The following is a 21,243-nucleotide window of genomic DNA, read 5'->3' on the forward strand; positions in this document are numbered from 1 at the left end:
TCTAAAAACAAAGATGATGTGACTTACCAAATGAAAGTGCTGGCAGGTCGACAGACACATAAACAAACACACAAAATTCAAGCTTTCGCAACAAACTGTTGCCTCATCAGGAAAGAGGGAAGGAGAGGGAAAGACGAAAGGAAGTGGGTTTTAAGGGAGAGGGTAAGGAGTCATTCCAATCCCGGGAGTGGAAAGACTTACCTTAGGGGGAAAAAGGATGGGTATACACTCGGACACACACACACATATCCATCCACACATATACAGACACAAGCAGACATATTTAAAGACAAAGAGTTTTCAACTGTGTGTAATGTATTAAAAGGAGTGATTTTGTGGTGGCAGATTATGAAAATTGTCTGATGAAGAAATAATGACGTTAAAATCTGTGGGAAGCGGCTGAAAATTATCAGTGATGAGGGAAAAACGGAAATGGAAGTAAAGCGAAAGTTATTAGAAATAGCTGAAATGGTTGTTTAAAAGGTGAAAGGAACTGTTTGTGAACTAGAAACGGTGGATTTTATAGCAGCGGTAGTGTTGAAAGCAGCAAAAAGATTTTTTTGGTTATGGTTTGGAAGTGCGTTACGTATTATTGAGTATATATAGGCGGGATAAAATTGTATAGCAGATTACGGTAAAAAGGAGAAGGTGAATACAAAGTGAAACTACTGGCAAAAACACAAAGAGAAAATAAGACGACAGGAAAGATTTCGAAATGCAACAGTGACAATAACAAACGTAATTGTTGGGTTCAAATTAATGATATTAATATAATAGAGGGAAACATTCCAGGTGGGAAAAATTTATCAAAAAACAAAGATGATGTGACTTACCGAACGAAAGCGCTGGCAGGTTGAAAGATACACAAACAAACACAAACATACTCACAAAATTCAAGCTTTCGCAACCAACGGTTGCTTCGTCAGGAAAGAGGGAAGGAGAGGGAAAGACGAAAGGATGTGGGTTTTAAGGGAGAGGGTAAGGAGTCATTCCAATCCCGGGAGCAGAAAGACTCACCTTAGTGGGAAAAGAGGACGGGTATACACTCGCACACACACATACATCTCCATCCGCACTTACACAGAAATGTCTGCTTGTGTCTGTGTAAGTGCGGATGGATACGTGTGTGTGTGTGCGCGCGCGAGTGTATACCTGTCCTTTCCCCCTAAGGTAAGTCTTTCCGCTCCCGGGATTGGAATGACTCCTTACCCTCTCCCTTAAAACCCACATCCTTTCGTCTTTCCCTCTCCTTCCCTCTTTCCTGATGAATCAACCATTGGTTGCGAAAGTTTGAATTTTGTGTGTGTGTTAGTGTGTCTATCAACCTGCCAGCACTTTTGTTTGGTAAGTCTCATCATCTTTGTTTTTAGATATATTTTTCCCACATGGAATGTTTCCCTCATTTATATATGACCTAGTAGATAGTGTCGGAAGTTCCATGCAGCTTTTCGCGGATGATGCTGTAGTATACAGAGAAGTTGCAGCATTAGAAAATTGTAGCGAAATGCAGGAAGATCTGCAGCGGATAGGCACTTGGTGCAGGGAGTGCCAACTGTCCCTTAACATAGACAAATGTAACGCATTGCGAATACAAAGAAAGAAGGATCTTTTATTGTATGATTATATGATAGCGGAACAAACACTGGTAGCAGTTACTTCTGTAAAATATCTGGGAGTGTGCGTGCGGAACGATTTGAAGTGGAATGATCATATAAAATTAATTGTTGGTAAGGCGGGTACCAGGTTGAGATTCATTGGGACAGTCCTTAGATGATGTAGTCCATCAACAAAGGAGGTGGCTTACAAAACACTCGTTCGACCTATACTTGAGTATTGCTCATCAGTGTGGGATCCGTACCAGATCGGGTTGACGGAGGAGATAGAGAAGATCCAAAGAAGAGCAGCACGTTTTGTCACAGGGTTATTTGGTAACCGTGATAGCGTTACGGAGATGTTTAGCAAACTCAAGTGGCAGACTCTGCAAGAGAGGTGCTCTGCATCGTGGTGTAGCTTGCTCCCCAGGTTTCGAGAGGGTGCGTTTCTGGGTGAGGTATCGAATATATTGCTTCCCCCTACTTATACCTCCCGAGGAGATCAAGAATGTAAAATCAGAGAGATTCGAGCGCGCACGGAGGCTTTCAGACAGTCGTTCTTCCCGCGAACCGTACGCGACTGGAACAGAAAAGGGAGGTAATGACAGTGGCACATAAAGTGCCCTCTGCCACACACCGTTGGGTGGCTTGTGGAGTATAAATGTAGATGTAGATGTAGATGTAGGCATCTGCAGCTTCTTTCCCAGAGTTACCGACATGGCCAGGAACCCACAGAAAGGTAACCGGAGAACCGTCATCTGCCAGCTGCAGAAGAGAGCGTTGGATCCGGTGCACAGAAGGGTGAACCGGATACGGATCACTGAGGCTCTGGATGGCGCTCAGGGAATCAGAGCAGATGACATAAGCAGAATGTCGGTGGCGGTGCATGTAAAGAACATCCTGATAGAGGGCAAATAGTTCAGCTGTGAAGACCAAACAATGGCCATGGAGCCGGTACTTGAAACTGTGTGCCCCGACAATAAAAGAACACCCGACACCGTCATTAGTCTTAGAGCCATCTGTGTAAATGAAGATCGTATTAATGACCCTCGAACGGAGTTCGACAAACCGCGAGTGGTATACCGAAGCTGGGGTAACCTCCTTTGGGAGCGAGCTGAGGTCAAGGTGAACGCGAACCTGAGCATGGAGCCAAGGTGGCGTTTGGCTCTCGCCCACTCTAAAGGTTGCAGGGAGTGGAAAATCAAGTTGCTGAAGGAGGCAACGAAAGCAAACTCCAGGGGGTAGCAGGGCAGATACATACAACCCATGTTGACGGTCGAGAGAGTCGTCAAAAAAGGAACGCTAAGATGGGTGGTCGGACATTGATAATAGCCGACAGACATACTGACAAAGCAGTATATCGCGCCGGTAGGTTAGTGGCAATTCACTGGCTTCAGCATGAAGACTCTCGACGGGACTAGTATAGAACGCTCCAATCGCAAGACGCAACCCCCAATGATGTATAGAGTTGAGGCGGCGTAAGATGGACGGCCATGCAGAGGAGTATACAAAGCTCCCACAATCCAGCTTTGAGCGGACGATCGACCGATATAGGTGAAGTAGGACGGTTCGATCCACTCCCCACACCACACCGCTGAGAACACGGAGGACATTTAGGGAACGGGTACAACGGGCAGCCAAATACAATGACACATGTGGAGACCAGCTAAGTTTCCTGTTAAATGTAAGACCTAAAAATTTTGTTGTCTCCATGAATGGGAGAGCAACGGGACCGAGATGTAAGGACGGTGGGAGAAACTCTTTGTAGTGCCAGAAGTTAATACAGACCGTCTTCTCGGCAGAAAAACAGAAGCCACTGGCGACACTCCAGGAGTAAAGACGGTCAAGACAACGCTGAAGACAGTGCTCCAGGAAACATGTACACTGTATAATTAATACAATTTGCCATTGTAGGGTGGCCCTTAAAGGTGCGTAAAGCACGTCGATGAGCACTAGCGTCTCTACATGCTGCGGTCCACCAGGAGACCGGTACGTGACGTGGAGAAGAAGTAGTATGAGGGATGGAATATTTAGCAGCAATGGGAATGACTTCCGTGAGGTGTGCGACCTGACTATCGCAGCTTGCAATGTTATGATCCTGAAATTTCGTCCTGGAAGAGAAGAGCCCCCAGTCTGCTTTGGAGATGTTCCAACTAGTTGAGCATGGAGATGGGGTATGATGCAGGAGACGGATAACACAAGGGAAGTGGTCACTCGAATACGTATCAGAAAGAGCGTACCACTCAAACCGACGTGCATTGGAGACCATAACCAGAATGGGGCTTGCCACTAACTTGACCACTTGGTGCCTGAAAATTCTGCACACAACAGCAATAAAATGTGAAAGCAGCTTCAATACTTAAGGCTGTCTTGGCTTCCTCTCAGCACATTATTTATCCCTCCTACCCCCTGGCCTACATATCTGCTAACCTCTAACATTGGTAATTCCTCTTATTCTGCCCTCCACCTTTCCTCTCATCATTTTTCACCCTGCTCTCCTTTTCCATCTCTCATTAGTATAGACTCACAGGCTAACTAAATGTCACCAATTTTCATCCGCATGTCTCAGCCTTTGAGAGACACTCACTTCCCCATTTATTCCTGCTAAATTATTTCCTACCTCATCCTTGTTCTGTGCGTGTTTCCTCCTCTCCATCAACTCACTACATTCCCCTCCTCCTGCACATCACCAAACTGCCCTGGCAACAACCAAAAGCCATTGCTGTCATTGTTGCAGGAGTGAGGTTGTGGATACATATGAAGCTTGAGCACTGCAAGCTCCAAATCACATGAGGCTACACAATCTATAAGTGCACATGAGTGTTTCTCTTCTGCATGTGATAGAACCAATGGGTTAAATTCATTGACTGGACTCCTGCCTAAAGTAGGCTGAAGACTGCAGACTGGTTGGCCCAATTGTTTTATTCCAGTAGTCAGCCGGCCACAAATATTTGCTACAATATCTTAATTCTTCCCAACAAATTTTACTTCATCATTAATTGTAGATCTGAATGAAGAGTGTGTCAGTTGTGGATATTTTTATTGTTGTTCATCAAATTTTACTTTATCATTAATTGTAGATCTGAATGAAGAGTGTGTCTGTTGTGGATATTTTTATTGTTGTTCAAGTTTTATAATTCTGAAAAATCAAACAATTCAGTGCATATTTGTCTCGTAAAATTTTAGTACAGGCACTAAAACCCTTTTCGTCATGTGCCCAAGCAAACACATTACCATCATACACCACATGTGAGTGATTGCCTGAATTCAGTTTTGAACAACTGTTACTACATCAAGTACCTTTGTCACAAATCACACTATCCATGTTTCCTTCCGTAGCTTCCAACTATTTGATATATACATAACACTACAGGTGTAACATTATGAAAAAAAGAAGTTGCTACTCACCATATAGCGGAGATGCCGAGTCACAGATAGGCACAACAAAGAGACTGTCATAAATCGGACATTATCTTTCTGTTGTGCCTATCTGCGAGTCGGCATCTCCACTACAAAGTAAGTAGTAACATTCCTTTTTTCATAATACTGTTACATTCCATCCTGGATTTTCCAGTGTTTGATTTAAGATTATAAATTTTATTGATGCACATTTCACTCCACCTCCAAAATCATGACAGTCTTAAGAAACAGCCAGCTATATGTGACAATCAAGATTATAAATTTCATTGCTGCTCGTATATAGAAAAACACTGCTTCTTTCCTCATCTCTCACTGGTTTGTGAGGCTATCATCACAGATAATGACACCAGTGATGATGACAATGGCTGTTAAAAGTAGTGACACCAAAGACACCTGATTTAGGTAGTACACAAAAAAGGAAGATAAAAATTAATGTAAATGATTTCTTTTTGTTTACTTTATTACACCTTGTATTGTCAAATGGCGAAAATCAATAAATGACTTAAGATTACAGTAGGTATAATGTTAACTTTTTAAGGCAATTATAGTGGAATGTGATTAGTAAGTTCCTCATTATCACGTTTTCCCACACAGAATGTCCAATTTTGGAACTCCCAGTCCCAACTGCATATATTAAAAATGACTCATTTGTGTGTTCTCTCTACCTGCTTTAGCTCATTCAAATTTGGAGGTTTGATACTGTTTGGCCGCTGAGAGTTGTGAGAACGGTGGAAGTAGGACATTCACACGTATGTGAAAATATGTAGATAGACAGTGCAATTCAGTGCCAGCAACTCTGCAAGTCATACAGATCACTTACCATGTATAGATAAAAAAATCTACTCACGAAGCAGTAACAGGGGAACACACACACACACACACACACACACACACACACACACACACACACACACACACACACAAAGGATTTAACTTTTATAAGCTTTAGGAGCCAGTGGCTGCGGAAGAGTCGAACGGCAAGGTAGAGGGGTGAAGGAAAAGGACTGGAGAGGTTTAGGGAAAGGGGTACAGTTTAGACAAGTCACCCAGAACCCTGGGTCAGGAGAGACTTACGAAATGAGGTGAGAAGAAAAGACTGATTGTTGGGGATTGCATCAGACAAGATTTGAAAAGCTGAGAGATTAAAGGTGGAAACAGGGTAATATGCAAGACAGACATTACTACTAAAACATTGTGCACAAGTTAAAAAGAGTGAAAAGCTAAGTGCGTTGTATGTAACAGAGGTGAGAGGGGGGACGGCGAAAAATAGACAAGTCAGAAAATTTATTCATTTCCGTGTCCAGTCAGCATTTCCAGACAATAGCAACTCCGACGGCCTCGTTGTTTCCCTCAATCAGGTCCTGTTTTGTGCAGAGTTGTTCATGTTGAGGACAAATTAGCAGGTGGGCCGGGTGTTGTGTTGTTCCACACTCACAGGACGTACCTCAATCAGCTGGAAGAATGCCCCATTTTCCCATGTTGGTCTGGCAAAGATAACACCCACCCTAAGACAATTGAGCGAACTCCAAATAGGATAGGGCAAGTAATTTCCTGGAGCTGTGAATAAACACTGAGACAGAAGGAATTAACGTAAATTAAGGCCAGGTGGGTGGTAAGAACCAAGGACATGTTGTAGTGCTAGTTCCCACCTGTGGAGTTCTGAGAAACTGGTGTCTGGGGGAAGAATCCAGATGGTGCTTGTAATGAAACAGGCACTGAGGTCATGACTGTAATGTTGTACAGCATGCTCTGCAACAGGATATCGTGTGTTGTCTGTATACGCCATCTGCCTATGCCCATTCATCCAGACTGATAACTGTGTGGTAGTCATGCCGATGTAAAAGGCTGAACAGTGTTTATTTACCAGCTGGTATATGACATGTTGTTTCACAGGTGGCCCTCCCTTTGACAGTTACAGGACTGGAATAGGAGGATGCATAGATCAAGCCTCGCAGCAGGGACGGTCACAGTGATAGGAACCAGGGTAGGGAGATGGGTGCAGAAGGCTACATGAACAATGTATATTGGTTAGAGAAGTGTAGAGAGTGCACTCTCATTTCGTGTGACCTTCCTGCATTCTGCATGGCAGAAGTGTACATCTTCAATATGTTAGATTTAGCCAATGTTGATGTGTTTAACACAGTTATGCTTCTTGTATATTACCACATTGATATTCTGAATCTGATCTCAAAGAAGTGCACCTTGAATTATATAATTTATTGCTATGGTGCGTCGTGAAGCATGGTGCTGTGAGAACCCATATAACCCAAAGTATGGTACCTGTGATTCCACTTTTTCACCAACAAAAAAACCAAATCATTATCACATTGGGAATTTTTTTGGTAGTACATTTTCCCACTTATTACATTCAAAATCTGTGATCCTTTCAAAAACATGTGAATGAGCTTCTATTGTACTTTTACATCAATTAAAGTTTGTTTTTATTAGTCAAAATACATTAAAAATAAAATTTTCTTAAGGCACCCCCCCCCCCTCCCCGTTTCTAGGTGGGGTGTGTGTGATGTGGAGATTTGTTAAGGGTCATCCAATACTTGGGTTAATACTGTAACACGACAAGTAATACTGGCTTATTAGCTGTATTAGTAAAGTGCAAAGTTTGAATCGCACACATGGTTGGCATGGGATGGCTTCGCACCTATCGTCTGATGGAGGTAGCGCTGGGGTTGCATTTCTCACCACTCAATGCATCGCTTCCGCTGAGCAAAGTGCGGACCATGTCACTGATCTGTCAACAAGAGGTAATTAGCAATTGAGAAGCAGCTCAAATTGTTTAGCGATGCGGAGGGAATATGAAAGAAACCATTCTGTCACGTTTAAAGTGATGTAGCAAAACCACAGAAAACATAATGCTTAATTATAAGATGTGGAAGTGAAGAACCCAGCCCCTCATGAATGGGAATACAGTACCTCAACCACAGACACCTTACTCAGTGCCTGAAATCAAAATCCAGGCCCTTAACCACTACCACTTACTACAGTTGCATGAAACTTCATCAAAAATAATTATCTTGTGCTTAGTCTAAATGCCTTACCTGTCAGGGTTGTATTCCAAAGCATTCCTGCAAAGAAGATCAATGTCATCTAGAAAATCTTGAGCACAGGAGTAACGATGTAGGTCTATTTTTGTCATCATTGTCTCCAAGTCCATAGGTTGCTTGATGATAGCAAGGTAGTCAGGAACTTCTTCTATGTCTACTGGTTTTGTAAACATGTAGAACCTGTTAAATAATAATAATAATAATAATAATAATAATAATAATAACAACAACAACAACAACAACAACAATAAACTGACATGGAATACAAAGAACAAACAAATAACATAAAAATAACAGTTGATCTAGACCTCAACTGAAACAAACACCAGAACACACAGCCCCAAGGAAAAAAATACCAATGGTGGAACAATGAATGTGATAAAACAGTGGTATACTGACACCAAGCATGGTGAAGGTACCAGACACGTGATACGGAAGAATCACACTTTGGACTTTGAGAACAAAGAAAGATAATCCAAAAAATAATAAGAAGGGTTAAACACCAATATAAAAAAAAAAAGATATACTACTAATGATAGAAACAAATGGCAATAAAACAAACTCAAGGGGTTACTACAAAATATTTAGCACATGATAAAGATATGATACACCATCATTAATGTTAAAGGATAAAAAAAAAATAATACGATGGCACATGTTGTTGTTGTAGTTGTTGTTGTGGTGGTGGTGGTCTTCAGTCCTGAGACTGGTTTGATGCAGGTCTCCATGCTACTCTATCCTGTGCAAGCTTCTTCATCTCCCAGTAACTACTGCAATCTACATCCTTCTGAATCTGCTTAGTGTATTTATCTCTTTGTCTCCCTCTACAATTGTTACCCTCCACGCTGCCCTCCAATGCTAAATTGGTGATCCCTTGATGCCTCAGAACATGTCCTACCAACCAATCCCTTCTTCTAGTCAAGTTGTGCCACAAATTTCTCTTCTCCCTAATCCTATTCAATACCTCCTCATTAGTTATGTGATCTACCCATCTAATCTTCAGCATTCTTCTGTAGCACCACATTTCAAAAGCTTCTATTCTCTTCTTGTCCAAACTATTTATCGTCCATGTTTCACTTCCATACATGGCTACACTCAATACAAATACTTTCAGAAACGACTTCCTGACAATTAAATCTATACTTGGTGTTAACAAATTTCTCTTCTTCAGAAACACTTTCCTTGCCATTGCCAGTCTACATTTTATATCCTCTCTACTTCGATCATCATCAGTTACGATGGCCCATAGCAGTAGACAAATACAGAAGTTCTAGTAGAAACAATAAACAAATTACTAAACTGCAAAGAGCCTGCAGAACTATTTCAAATAAATTCAGATATCCCTATAACACTGTGCCGTCCGGCAACCCCACACCGGTGTCATGTGCATAGCATCGTTTAGTGGCTGGCGACGCCACGGTGGTGTCGTGAACATAGTATCGCACAGTGGCCGGTGACAGCACTATTATTTTTTGCCTTCTGTTGGTGTTTTGTTCATGTAACAATAAGTTACACACGTCAACCAGTTTTTTTGTTTTTATAAATACTTGTGCCCTTTCATCATGGCAGACGAAAGAGACGATATGATGAATGCGCGGACGTCTTGTCTGACATTCCGGATGACTTGGCCAATTGGGAAGAAGCCAATGGATATATATATATATATATATAAAACGAAACTGAAGCAGAATCATTGGAACATAGTGAAATATGTCCAAGAATAATTTGGCAAACGCTACGGTTGCCACCTGATTTAGACGAATCTGACAAAGAAGACAGTGCACAGTGGTCAGACTGATTTATCGAGGACCAACAACAAATTTGAAGGTGTCCAGGTACAAACATATTTCCCAAAGATACACAGAGCATCGAGGATAATGTAGAATTATATATTGGAAATGATCTATTTGAATATATTAGCAATGAAACCAACAAGTACTTCAGTCAAAATTGCAATAGAAGGAAACTGGATTTAAAAAATGCCAAATTTGTAGACTTTATGGGACCCAAACTTAGCAAATGGTCTGGGCTTGCTATCCTTATGGGAGTTGTAAAAAAAAAGCAAGGATCAATGATTACTGGTCAACGAATCCATTGATAAGACACTCGAATATTTCACAAAATGATATCCCACAACCGATTCAGACAAATATCATTTTTACATTTTTCCGACAATAACAATAAACCAGATAATGCACACCAGCTTTACATAGTGCAATTCGTAATTCATTATTTTTCCAGAAAGTTTAAAGAAACATTTAATCTAAGTCAAAGCATCTCAATTGATGAAGGAATGACACCGTGACAGGGACGGTTAAATTTCAAAGTTTACAAATTGTCGAAAATTATGAAATATGCATACTCATTTGGATGTTGTGTAATCCGAATACGGGATACATTTCCTCATTCAAGATATATTCTGGTGCTGGACAGCCTTTAGCAAAAACAGTGATGGAACTATTGACATCTTCTGATGGAAAGTGGCATCATCTCTACAAGGATAATTATTATAACAGAGTAGAACTTGCAGAGAGTTACTTGAAAAGAAAATCCAAGTTTGTGGAACAATACGGCAAAACAGAGGATTTTTGAAAATATTAAAGTCGGCAAAAGTAAATGTGTGTGAATCCTGTCATCAACAGAAAGGTGACAAGCGGCTGGAGACAAGCCAAGTAATCCGAATTAGCGCTGCCGGTACCAAGCGAATAAATTTGTACGAGATGTACGGAAGGCAAAGTGTTAAAACACCAGCAGAAAATATATAAACCCATCTGCAATCGACGATGACTACAAAGATTTGAAAGGGCTCAAAAACTAAAAAGCAAGTGGAAAGATCCAACATTTGTGAAACAAATTAAATCCCGTCAATAAAAGAGGAGTTTTCAATATCGCATATAAAGCAATGTCAAGAATTCTATACAAGAGTTATAAAGTTCAACTTGAACTGGAACTAAGAGAATACCATGGAGGATTCAGACCCTAGAGAAGTTGCCCAGAACACATTATCACTTCGAAACTGGTAATGGATTATTACAAAAGAAGACAAAAACAAGAAGACTTCAAAAATGCTTACAACTGTATCCACAAGATCTTCAGTGATGAAGACACTCACTCAGGAATTTCGGTCTCCATTCCAAATTAATAAAAATGATTAACTCTAAAAAAAATCAAATCTAAAGTCACGTTTGTAGGACAAATATCTGAGCCATTTACAAAAAAAGGGGGGGGGGGGGTTAAGACAGTAAGATAGTTTATCACCATTACTTTTTTAAGTGTGCTCTGGACTATGTGATGAGGGAGTAATACAAGGAAGATTTAAGAACATAAGAATAGCAACCATGAAAGATCAAATGAACATAAATTGCTTGAGATTTGCAAACAACTGAGCATTACTAGCTAATAACACGTCGAGGCGGAATTACAGAGGCATTTTCTTCGTCAGACAATTGTTAGCCTCATTTTCACAATCTGCCACCACAAAACCACTCCTTTTAATACATTTGACATCTTTACCCAAACTCTTTGCCTTTACAAATGTCTGCTTGTGTCTGTGTATGTGCAGATGGATATGCGTGTGTGTGCGGGCGAGTGTATACCTTGTCCTTTTTTCCCCCTAAGGTAAGTCTTTCCGCTCCCGGGATTAGAATGACTCCTTACCCTCTCCCCTAAAACCCACATCCTTTCGTCTTTCCCTCTCCTTCCCTCTTTCCTGATGAGGCAACAGTTTGTTGCGAAAGCTTGAATTTTGAGTGTATGTTTGTGTGTGTATCGACCTGCCAGCACTTTCGTTCGGTAAGTCACATCATCTGTGTTTTTAGATATATTTTTCCCATGTGGAATGTTTCCCTCTATTATATAGATTTAATTTAAAAATAGACAAATGACAAAAAATGTCAGAACGAATGGGAAGATACTGGGAAATTCAGAAATAAACCTATTGAAGATGATGATTAGAAAATTATTGACCGAAGTGATACAATGAGGCCATAAAAGAAGAAAAACAAGAAGAACAAATAATAAGTATTATACAATTATATAAGTGAAGACAATGGACCACAATTTCAGAAGTTCACGTAGGATCAGGAATGAAAAACTCACTGGCGGTTACGAGCAAGTTTGGCACATATCTCTCTCAGAAATATGCGCAATTCCCTTAATGTGCCTTCCTCCTTCTCATATAGCACTTTCTGTTCTTCTTCTGAAAGTTTACGTGGTTCAGGTGGCGGTGCTACTGGCAGTTCAGGAAGTGGGGCAGCTGCAAGAGAAATTTTTCAGGTAATATGTGCAAGCTGAAGAGGACTGTAAATTATTTATCTTTAATGTGAAATGGTAAAGGTCCTGAAATCTGTAGAAACCAGAGAAAAATAACACTGATTTATTTGTGTACATGGCAGGAAAAAACATGTACTGTGTTTTTAAATTTTCTAACCTGCTTTTCTCCTAGGCTTTGGGTGCCTTAATGGAACAACAGTAAAAATGGGTGCAAAGAACGCTCTCCGTTTGGCAGCGTTTGGTTTACCAACTTTAATTACTTCTCCACGATAGTCACTGAATAACTCCTTCACCTAAAAGGAACAAAGAAACAGACTATACAATGAATAATGTCCATTTCCAATGCTATGATGATAATTAGCTAATAATTTTTTGTGTCATTAATTTATATTATATTTTTGATGTAACAGGTTTTTGAGTAACATTACATACAGTACGCGAATAATTATTGGGCAAAAGTATACAAACACAGGGCAAGAAAAATTACAATCCATTCTTATTAAATTTAATATTCACTGAAATTTCTACAGGCTACTGTTACTACATATATAGCACAGAATCAAAGAGGAAGATGTGCATATCAGAACTGCTTCTTTTCATGAATACCATGAAAGTCTTCCGAGACCTAAATATTCTCCTCATATTGCTCATACCACATAAGAAATAGGCGAGGGAGGGAAAAGGGTTTGATTAGTCATATCTGGAAATAAAAATAAAATAGAAGATGAATAACCCCCCCTTTTCCCAGAATCAACTTTTCCTACAGTTTAAGACATTTTATCACTCCCATCAAATTTCTTATGTTCACCTTGTTAACTCGCACCCAATTTGCATTAACATATTCATAGTTTTCCCATGACTTATGCTTAATGAAATAATGTTCATTGGGGGGGGGGGGGGGTGTCTTATATAACCAACAGAAAATGACACTGGCATGGCGTAGGCCTTCACAAAGTGTTTGCAAATGTTGTGCAGTTAAGTTGCTTGACATCAAGGCGCTCTACTCAGCAGATCTGAATCAGTAAACGTCTGAACAATTCATGCTTTATCGCCTGCTGCTGCCAAGCTTTACATGGTGTGGTAGTTGAAGGTTTCTTTCGAAAAAAATTATAATGACCGATCACAACTGTTTTCAAACTGCAAACTGTCTCTATAGCATACGCACAGTTTCGTAAGCATTGTGATCATCATGACAACTTTCAGTTACTCGAATACATATTTCACATGTTTCCTCGTTTGGCTACATGTAGCATAGCTGCCGCCTCTGCTCTCTTGTGTTGCTCAGATGTTCTGGTTTAAATAATGAAATACAGCATCAGTTAGATTCTTTTTTTTTTTTTTTTTTTCATGCTTAGTATGACGTGTTTGGAGAATTTATTCTCCATATCAAGTGCAAATATTTATGTAGGTACTTTTTGTAATGTTTCACAAACAAATAATGTGAGTGATGGTTTGTGAAAGTATGGTTTTTTGCATAATGGGCAAGGCACAGTACCTTATAATTCAAAAAGAGAACCAGATGGCTAGAGATGCAGAACACATATGAAAACATCGCGCAAAATACAGGGTGTATCACAAAGAATCATGCGATTTGGCAAGCCAATATTTCTGAAACTAATAAACACATACAATGAATTCTGTTTTTTGATGAATGGGAAACTCAAAAGGGTTTTGTCTCTCTCTTTTTTTTTTCATAGGTGTTCAATATGCCCACCTTGAGATGCACAACATATGTCAATGCAGTATTCAAATTGCTCCCACACTGCAGCGAGCATGTCTTGAGTTACAGCTTCCACAGCTGCTGTTCTGCGATGTCTAAATTCATTCATTGTTGTTGGTAATGGAGGCACATAAACAGTCTTTTATAAAGCTCTATGAGAAATACTTACTTACAAAACAACTTAGTAGCTGGGCACAGAGTAATCAGCTTGTAATAAACAGTAAGAAAACTGTTGCTCTAAAATTCCACAGTGTTCCTAACAAAGACATGTTTATCCCATCAGTCTCTATCAATGACGAACCAGTTGGTAACAGTACTGAAACCAAATTCTTAGGACTTTGGCTGCAGAGTAACATCAGATGGAATAAGCATATTGAATATCTCAATGCAGAACTGAGCAAAACATGTTATCTTCTTTGTTCATTAAAATCATGCTGTAGTGAGAAAACAGTATTGAATGCATATCATGCGTACTTTCATTCTCGTCTTAGATATGGGGTCACCTTCTGGGGAAACTCTAAAATAGCTAATAGCACTTTTAAACTACAAAAAAGGGCCATTAGAATCTTGTTTGGGTGCAAGCCTAGAGACTCTTGTAAACCCCTGTTTAAGAAATCTGGTATTCCCCCATTACCGTGTGTATACATTATGGAAACCCTTTTGTTCTTTAAATTAAATGTAATAGGCAAGGACCAGAGACTACAAAAAACTGTGATATACATGAGCACTTTAACAGACAAAACAGAAACTTACATATGACTCAAATCAGCACAGCACTGTGCCAAAAAGGTACTTTTCACATGGGAGTTAAGCTTTATAACAAACTTCCTGAAAACATAAAAGCTATCAATGAAGTCAATACATTTGGAAAATCTCTAAAGTCATATTTACAGCATCACTGCTTTTACTCCATTGAAGAATATTTAAATTTATGAAATGTGTTATATAAATACTTACGTGTAAAGTGTATTATTGTAAGCTTAAATATGTATGCCTTGAAATTACTTTCAGCCTGTATATTTATAACTTGACTTGTCCAATGTCTTATGCATAAGCTGCTATGTAGACAACAGGACCAATAAAATACAATCTACAGTCAGTTCCAGTAACCTTGGAGGCCAGTAATGTAAGGCTGAATCATTTGGTCCAGTGCAATCAATTTGTAGCGACACTGCCGCGCGCTAGTTCAAGCTCGCCGGTGTGTGTGTGTGTGCTGTGCGCGTGTGTCAGTGCAGTGTGGTGCAGTCGTAATTACTTTACGCGATGTTTGTGTAGTTCCGCGCCCAGCCTCTAGAGGCGCTGTGTTTTCTAGCTTTTATATACGTTCTGTTTATTATTATTATTATCCCTTGTTTTTTGAGTTAGTGAGTAGTTCCGTGCCTCCTGACTTGTGTGGACGAGTACTGTTTTCTCTCCTAACTACGGAAGTTTCCGAGGATTAAGGATCCTCTGTATAGGCCGGAAGCAAATTTTATAGCTCCGATCTGTCCATGCATGCCGGGCGTCATCAGATATGCGCTCGCAATAACGTTATTGTTGCTCAACTGAAGGTCTTCATTCTTCTGAATCACGTTAAGCAAGGGTCGGACAGCCACCAGTTTAGCTGAAGCCGACAAGTGGTGACCCCGACGTGATTCAAGCAGAGACCGACGTGATTAAGAAGAAGCAGCCGTGAGCTACGCAAGTAACGAGCACATAATGACCGAACAGCAGGCCGTCTCCAGGATTGCAGTCCGTTTGCCGCCGTTCTGGTCCGACAACCCGGTACTCTGGTTCGCGCAGGCAGAGGCAAGTTTTAGCTGCGCTGGAATAACGGTCGAAGCAACTAAATTTGCGCTGATTGTGAGCCAACTCGACCAACGTTATGCAGCCGAGGTGCAGGACATAATCACAGCACCGCCCGAGGCTGGATCTTATGCCAGGCTAAAATCAGAGTTGATTCGACGGGTGGCCGCGTCACAAGAGGACCGGATACGTCAGGTTCTGGCACAGGAAGAAATTGGCGACAGGAAGCCTTCTCAATACCTACGACATCTACGCAGCAAAGTTGACACCGTTACTGTGCCATACAGTCTGCTCAGAACGCAGTGCAGCAGTAGGTTGCCGCTGCAAATAAAAGCCATAATCGCCTCACAAACGGACATGCCGCTGGATGACGTGGCGCAGCTAGCAGACCGGATTCAGGACGCGATCACACCGGCTCCGGTCAGCGCAGTCGCGGCATTGGACAACAGTGCAAACAGTACCGCGTCTGTAGCACGAGCCGACCATGATTCTCTCGCTGCCAAGGTTGAGCTTTTGTGCGCCCAGGTCAGTGCGCTGCTGGCACGTGACGACGACAATAATAGAAGAAGCCGATACAGACGGCGGCGTTCGAGAAGCAGATCTTCCGGCTGTACTACCACTCCACAAGGTGAGGTACCGTTGTGCTGGTACCACCTACGATTCGGCGATCAGGTAAGGAAGTGCACATCGCCATGCTCGCACCCAAACGCCACCGGCGGTCGACAATGGGCGCAACCGACTGCCAGTTATCCTCCAAGCGCCTGTTCGTTACCGATAGGAGTTCCGGCGTTAAGTTTTTAATTGACACTGGGTCGGACCTGAGTATCATACCACGAACAGCCATACATCGTTGCCGGCCGCCAACTGCCTTCTGTCTGACAGCTCCCAACAATTCTTCCATCGCAACATGTGGCACACAGAGGATGGAGCTTAATCTCGGCCTACGACGCGCGTACGAGTGGAATTTTACAGTGGCCGACGTCACGGAGGCGATCGTCGGGGCTGATCTCCTCGCGCACTACCACCTGCTGCCGGACGTCGCGAACGCACGCTTGGTAGACAGCGTCACTGGCTTAGCAGTCACGGGTTTCCGTCGCAACACCGCAACGCACAGTGCCAAGTTGGTCCATGCTACGGAGGGTGAGTACACTGAATTACTGCTTAACTATCCGAACTTGACCAGGCCGCCCGGCGCTCCCAGGTTCATACCACATGACACGGTGCATCACATTCAAACGACTGATGGTCCCCCAGTAGCATGCCGACCTAGGTGTCTCGCTCCGGATCGATTGAAGATAGCAAAGGCAGAACTTGACGCCATGATTCGCGAGGGCATAATGCGGCCATCTAAGAGCCCATGGTCCTCTGCATTACATCTTGTTCCGAAGAAGGGTGGAGCTTGGCGCCCATGCGGTGACTACCGTGCGCTTAACGCGCGAACCGTGCCGGACAGATATCCCTTTCCGTTACTGAGGGATTATAATCACGCTTTACATGGTGCCACGGTGTTCACAGTTCTGGACTGTGCTAAAGCATATACACAGATTCCGGCGGCCAATGACGACATTCCAAAGACTGCAATAATAACGCCTTTCGGTTTATTGGAAAGCAAATTTATGACTTTCGGTTTACGCAATGCCGTTCAGACCTGGCAAAGGTTTATAGACTCGGTTCTCCAGGGGCTGCCGTTCTGTTTCGCCTACCTGGACGATGTGTTAGTGTTCTCTGCTGACCACGATCAACACCGACAACATCTGCGAGAGATTTTTGAGCGATTGGAGCGTTACGGTGTCGTCTTGAACGTGGACAAGTGTGTTTTTGGGCAGTCAGAGGTGACATTTCTTAGCCATAAGATTTCTGCTGAAGGCTCTCTTCCCCTGTCCAAGAAGGTGGACGCTATCTTGCAGCTACCCCGACCAACTACGATCAAAGAATTAGGTCGTTTTTTGGGGATGCTCAATTTTTATCGACGACACCTTCCTCACGCTGCGGAGCTGCAGGAACCTTTGACGGCGGCATTATCAGGCCCTAAAGTAAATAGCAAGTCTCTGATACAGTGGACATGTGTTCTGCGTTTGAGGCAACAAAGAGGAGCAAGGCCGACGCGGCGCTTCTCGCACACCCATGGCTCAACGCGCCATTAGCAATTGTCGTAGATGCGAGCCAGACGGCAATCGGTGCCGCGTTACAACAATGGTCCGACAATGCATGGCAGCCACTGGCGTATTATTCCCACAAGCTTTCGCCTGCACAGAGAAAATGGAGCACATATGACCGTGAGCTCCTGGCAGTATACCAGGCAGTGAAATATTTTTGCCCCCAAATGGAAGCGCGAACTTTCACGATATATACAGACCACAAGCCACTCACGTTCGCCTTCCGTCGGAATAGTGTCAACTGTTCTCCCCGTCAACTTCATCACCTTGAGTTCGTGGCCCAGTTTACTACCGACATTAGACATATTTCTGGGATCGACAACATTGTTGCGGATTGCCTTTCACGGATCAGCAGTGTTTCCAGTACCATAGACTTTCCTGCACTGGCACAGGCACAGAGAGACGACAAAGAACTCCTTGCCTATGTTAAAGACACGGCTTCCGCATTGCAACTGAAACTCGTTGATGTTCCGGGGGAAGATACACAGCTATACTGCGACGTTTCTCGCTGCCGACCTCGTCCCTTTCTGACGCCGGCTTTTAGAAGACAAGCCTTTGATATAGTACATGGATTGTGCCATCCCGGGGTACGCCCGACATTCCGCCTAGTATCGCAACGTTTCGTGTGGCCAGGCATGCAAAAAGACTGGCGCGAGTGGGTCCAATCTTGTCTTCAGAGCCAACGCTGCAATATTAACCGCCATGTACACGCACCGATCGGCGGATACCACCGCCCGCTTTGCCCACGTTCATTTAGATGTAGTCGGACCACTTCCAGCTTCGAACGGGCAAAGATATCTGTTTACAATGATCGACCGTTTTACGTGTTGGCCGGAGGCAGTGCCGGTGGATAATATCACAGCAGACACATTAGCTTCCGCTTTTCCAATGACTTGGTTGGCAAGATTTGGATGCCCACTACATATTACCACTGACTGCGGACGGCAATTTGAATCAGACCTGTTCTCACAGCTGGCCAAGTTTTGTGGTTACACCCACCATAAGACCACAAGTTATCACCCAGCAAGAAACGGAATGATCGAACGCTGGCACCGTTGTTTGAAGGCCGAGCTGATGTGCCACAAGAAACCTGGACAACCGCACTACCAGTGGTCTTGTTAGGCTTACGGACGACTTTCAAACCAGACCTGGGGTCGTCAGCGGAAGAACTGGTTTATGGAGAAACACTGCGCCTTCCTGGTGACTTTGTAGACGCTGATGCCACAGAGACAGTTGCTACTGGCCAGCCAGATTTCTTGCGACGATTGAGGGACCATGTATCAAAGATTCGCCCTCCGAAAGCCACACGTCATGGCAAGCCGCCCACTTTCGTGCACCAGAACCTGGAACAATGTCGTCACGTCATGCTCCGCACTGAGGGCGTTAAACCGCCTCTACAAGCTCCTTATTCTGGTCCATATAAAGTGCTACGGCGCAGTGCCCACACCATGGATATCCTAGTGAACGGCAAAACCACGACTGTTGCGTTGAATCGGGTTAAACCTGCATATGTTTTTCCTGACACCCCACTAGCGGCACCTCGTCGTAGGCTTCCACCTACTGCTGTTCCAGACACTGACGCCACATCTCCGGCGCCGGCTCTTCAACATCCGCCGCCCAACGCAGCACAACATCCGCCTCCTGACATTGTTCCTCCTCCTCCGAGGACGACCCGTTCTGGACGTCGGGTGCACTTTCCGGCGCGATATCTCGACGCCGACGCTCCGCTTCCCCCCGGGGGGCTGATGTAGCGACGCTGCCGCGCGCTAATTCAAGCTCGCCGGTGTGTGTGTGTGTGTGTGTGTGCTGTGCGCGTGTGTCAGTGCAGTGTGGTGCGGTCGTAATTACTTTACACGACGTTTATGTAGTTCCGCCCCCAGCCTCTAGAGGCGCTGTGTTTTCTAGCTTTTATATACGTTCTTTTTATTATTATTATTCCTTGTTTTTTGAGTTAGTGAGTAGTTCCGTGCCTCCTGACTTGTGTGGACGAGTACTGTTTTCTCTCCTAACTACGGAAGTTTCCGAGGATTAAGGATCCTCTGTATAGGCCGGAAGCAAATTTTATAGCTCCGATCTGTCCACACATGCCGGGCAGTGTCAGATACGCGCTCGCAATAAAGTTATTGTTGCTCAACTGAAAGTATTCATTCTTCTGAATCACGTTAAGCAAGGGTCGGACAGCCACCAGTTTAGCTGAAGCCGACAAATTCATTGTTCAGTAATCCTTGATTTAAAAATTCCCGCACTTCCACATGCCAGTGTGGGATTCCCCATCCTGTTGGTAAATGAAGTCTTTCGAGTCGGTCTCCAACAGTGGGGAAAGTAGTTCTCAAGCATATCAAGATATGTGCTTCCTGTAACAGTATTCTCGGCAAAGAAAAATGGACCCTACACCTTTTTCTGTGAAACTGCATAAAACACATTAAATTTTCCTGAGTCTCTACATGTGGTTGTTCCGTACTCCATATTCTTACATTATTACGGTTCACCATTCCATTTAAATGGAATGTTGCTTTGTCACTAAACAATATGTGTGGAAGAAAACTGTCATCCTTTATCTTCCCAAGAACAAAATTACAGAACTCCACATGATGTCGTTCGTCACTCTTACGAAGAGCTTGCAGTAGCTGAATTTTGTTTGGTTCCACGTGTACGACGCAACACACACCAGACAGACATCAGGGGTATGTTGAGCTCTTGAGCTGCACGGCGAACGGATTTCTGAGGACTCCTTTTGAAACTATGGCGGATGCATTCAACATCTATGTCAGACACTCGGGGATGACACAGCGATTTATCTTTACACAAACAACACGTTTCTCGGAATTGTTTATGTCACTGTCTAATGCTCTGTGCTGTAGGAGGATCCACACCATACCTAGTACAAAAATCATGCTGAACAGTTATTACTTACCCACACTGCGCAGAACGTAGAACACAAAATGCTTTCTATTGTCCCGACAGCATTTTTACTAAAACTGAAGTGGGCGTACACTGCTGCTACCTAGCAGGAACCATGTAAAATTCGAGGGTTTGGTCTTTCCAACACTACATTGTTCACGTACATATCCCAAACAACATAATAGTATGATTTTTTTTAAATTGCATAATTATTTTTGATACACCCTGTAATTAGTATTTGCACTTGACAAGATGAAAGTCTCAAAGTGCATCATGCTAAGCATGAAAAATACACAACTGGTGCACGGTTTCATTATTTAAGTAATGAACAATGCATC

The 21,243-nt window shown here is 42.8% G+C and overlaps 1 protein-coding gene across 3 annotated transcripts in view; it reads right to left on the reverse strand.

Annotated features, from left to right (window-relative positions):
* Positions 1-21,243, reverse strand: part of LOC126416110 (ATPase family AAA domain-containing protein 2-like) — a 233,383-nt gene that overhangs the window by 82,765 nt on the left and 129,375 nt on the right. For all 3 annotated transcript variants that reach the window (XM_050083621.1, XM_050083622.1, XM_050083620.1), the window contains exons 16-18: positions 12,501-12,636; positions 12,170-12,326; positions 8,066-8,251 (exon numbers count right to left, since the gene is read on the reverse strand). In XM_050083621.1, the coding sequence (XP_049939578.1) occupies positions 8,066-8,251; positions 12,170-12,326; positions 12,501-12,636 (479 nt within the window). The remainder of the gene's footprint in view (positions 1-8,065; positions 8,252-12,169; positions 12,327-12,500; positions 12,637-21,243) is intronic.

Source organism: Schistocerca serialis, chromosome 8 (assembly GCF_023864345.2).
Source record: "Schistocerca serialis cubense isolate TAMUIC-IGC-003099 chromosome 8, iqSchSeri2.2, whole genome shotgun sequence".
Lineage (NCBI taxonomy): Eukaryota > Metazoa > Arthropoda > Insecta > Orthoptera > Acrididae > Schistocerca > Schistocerca serialis.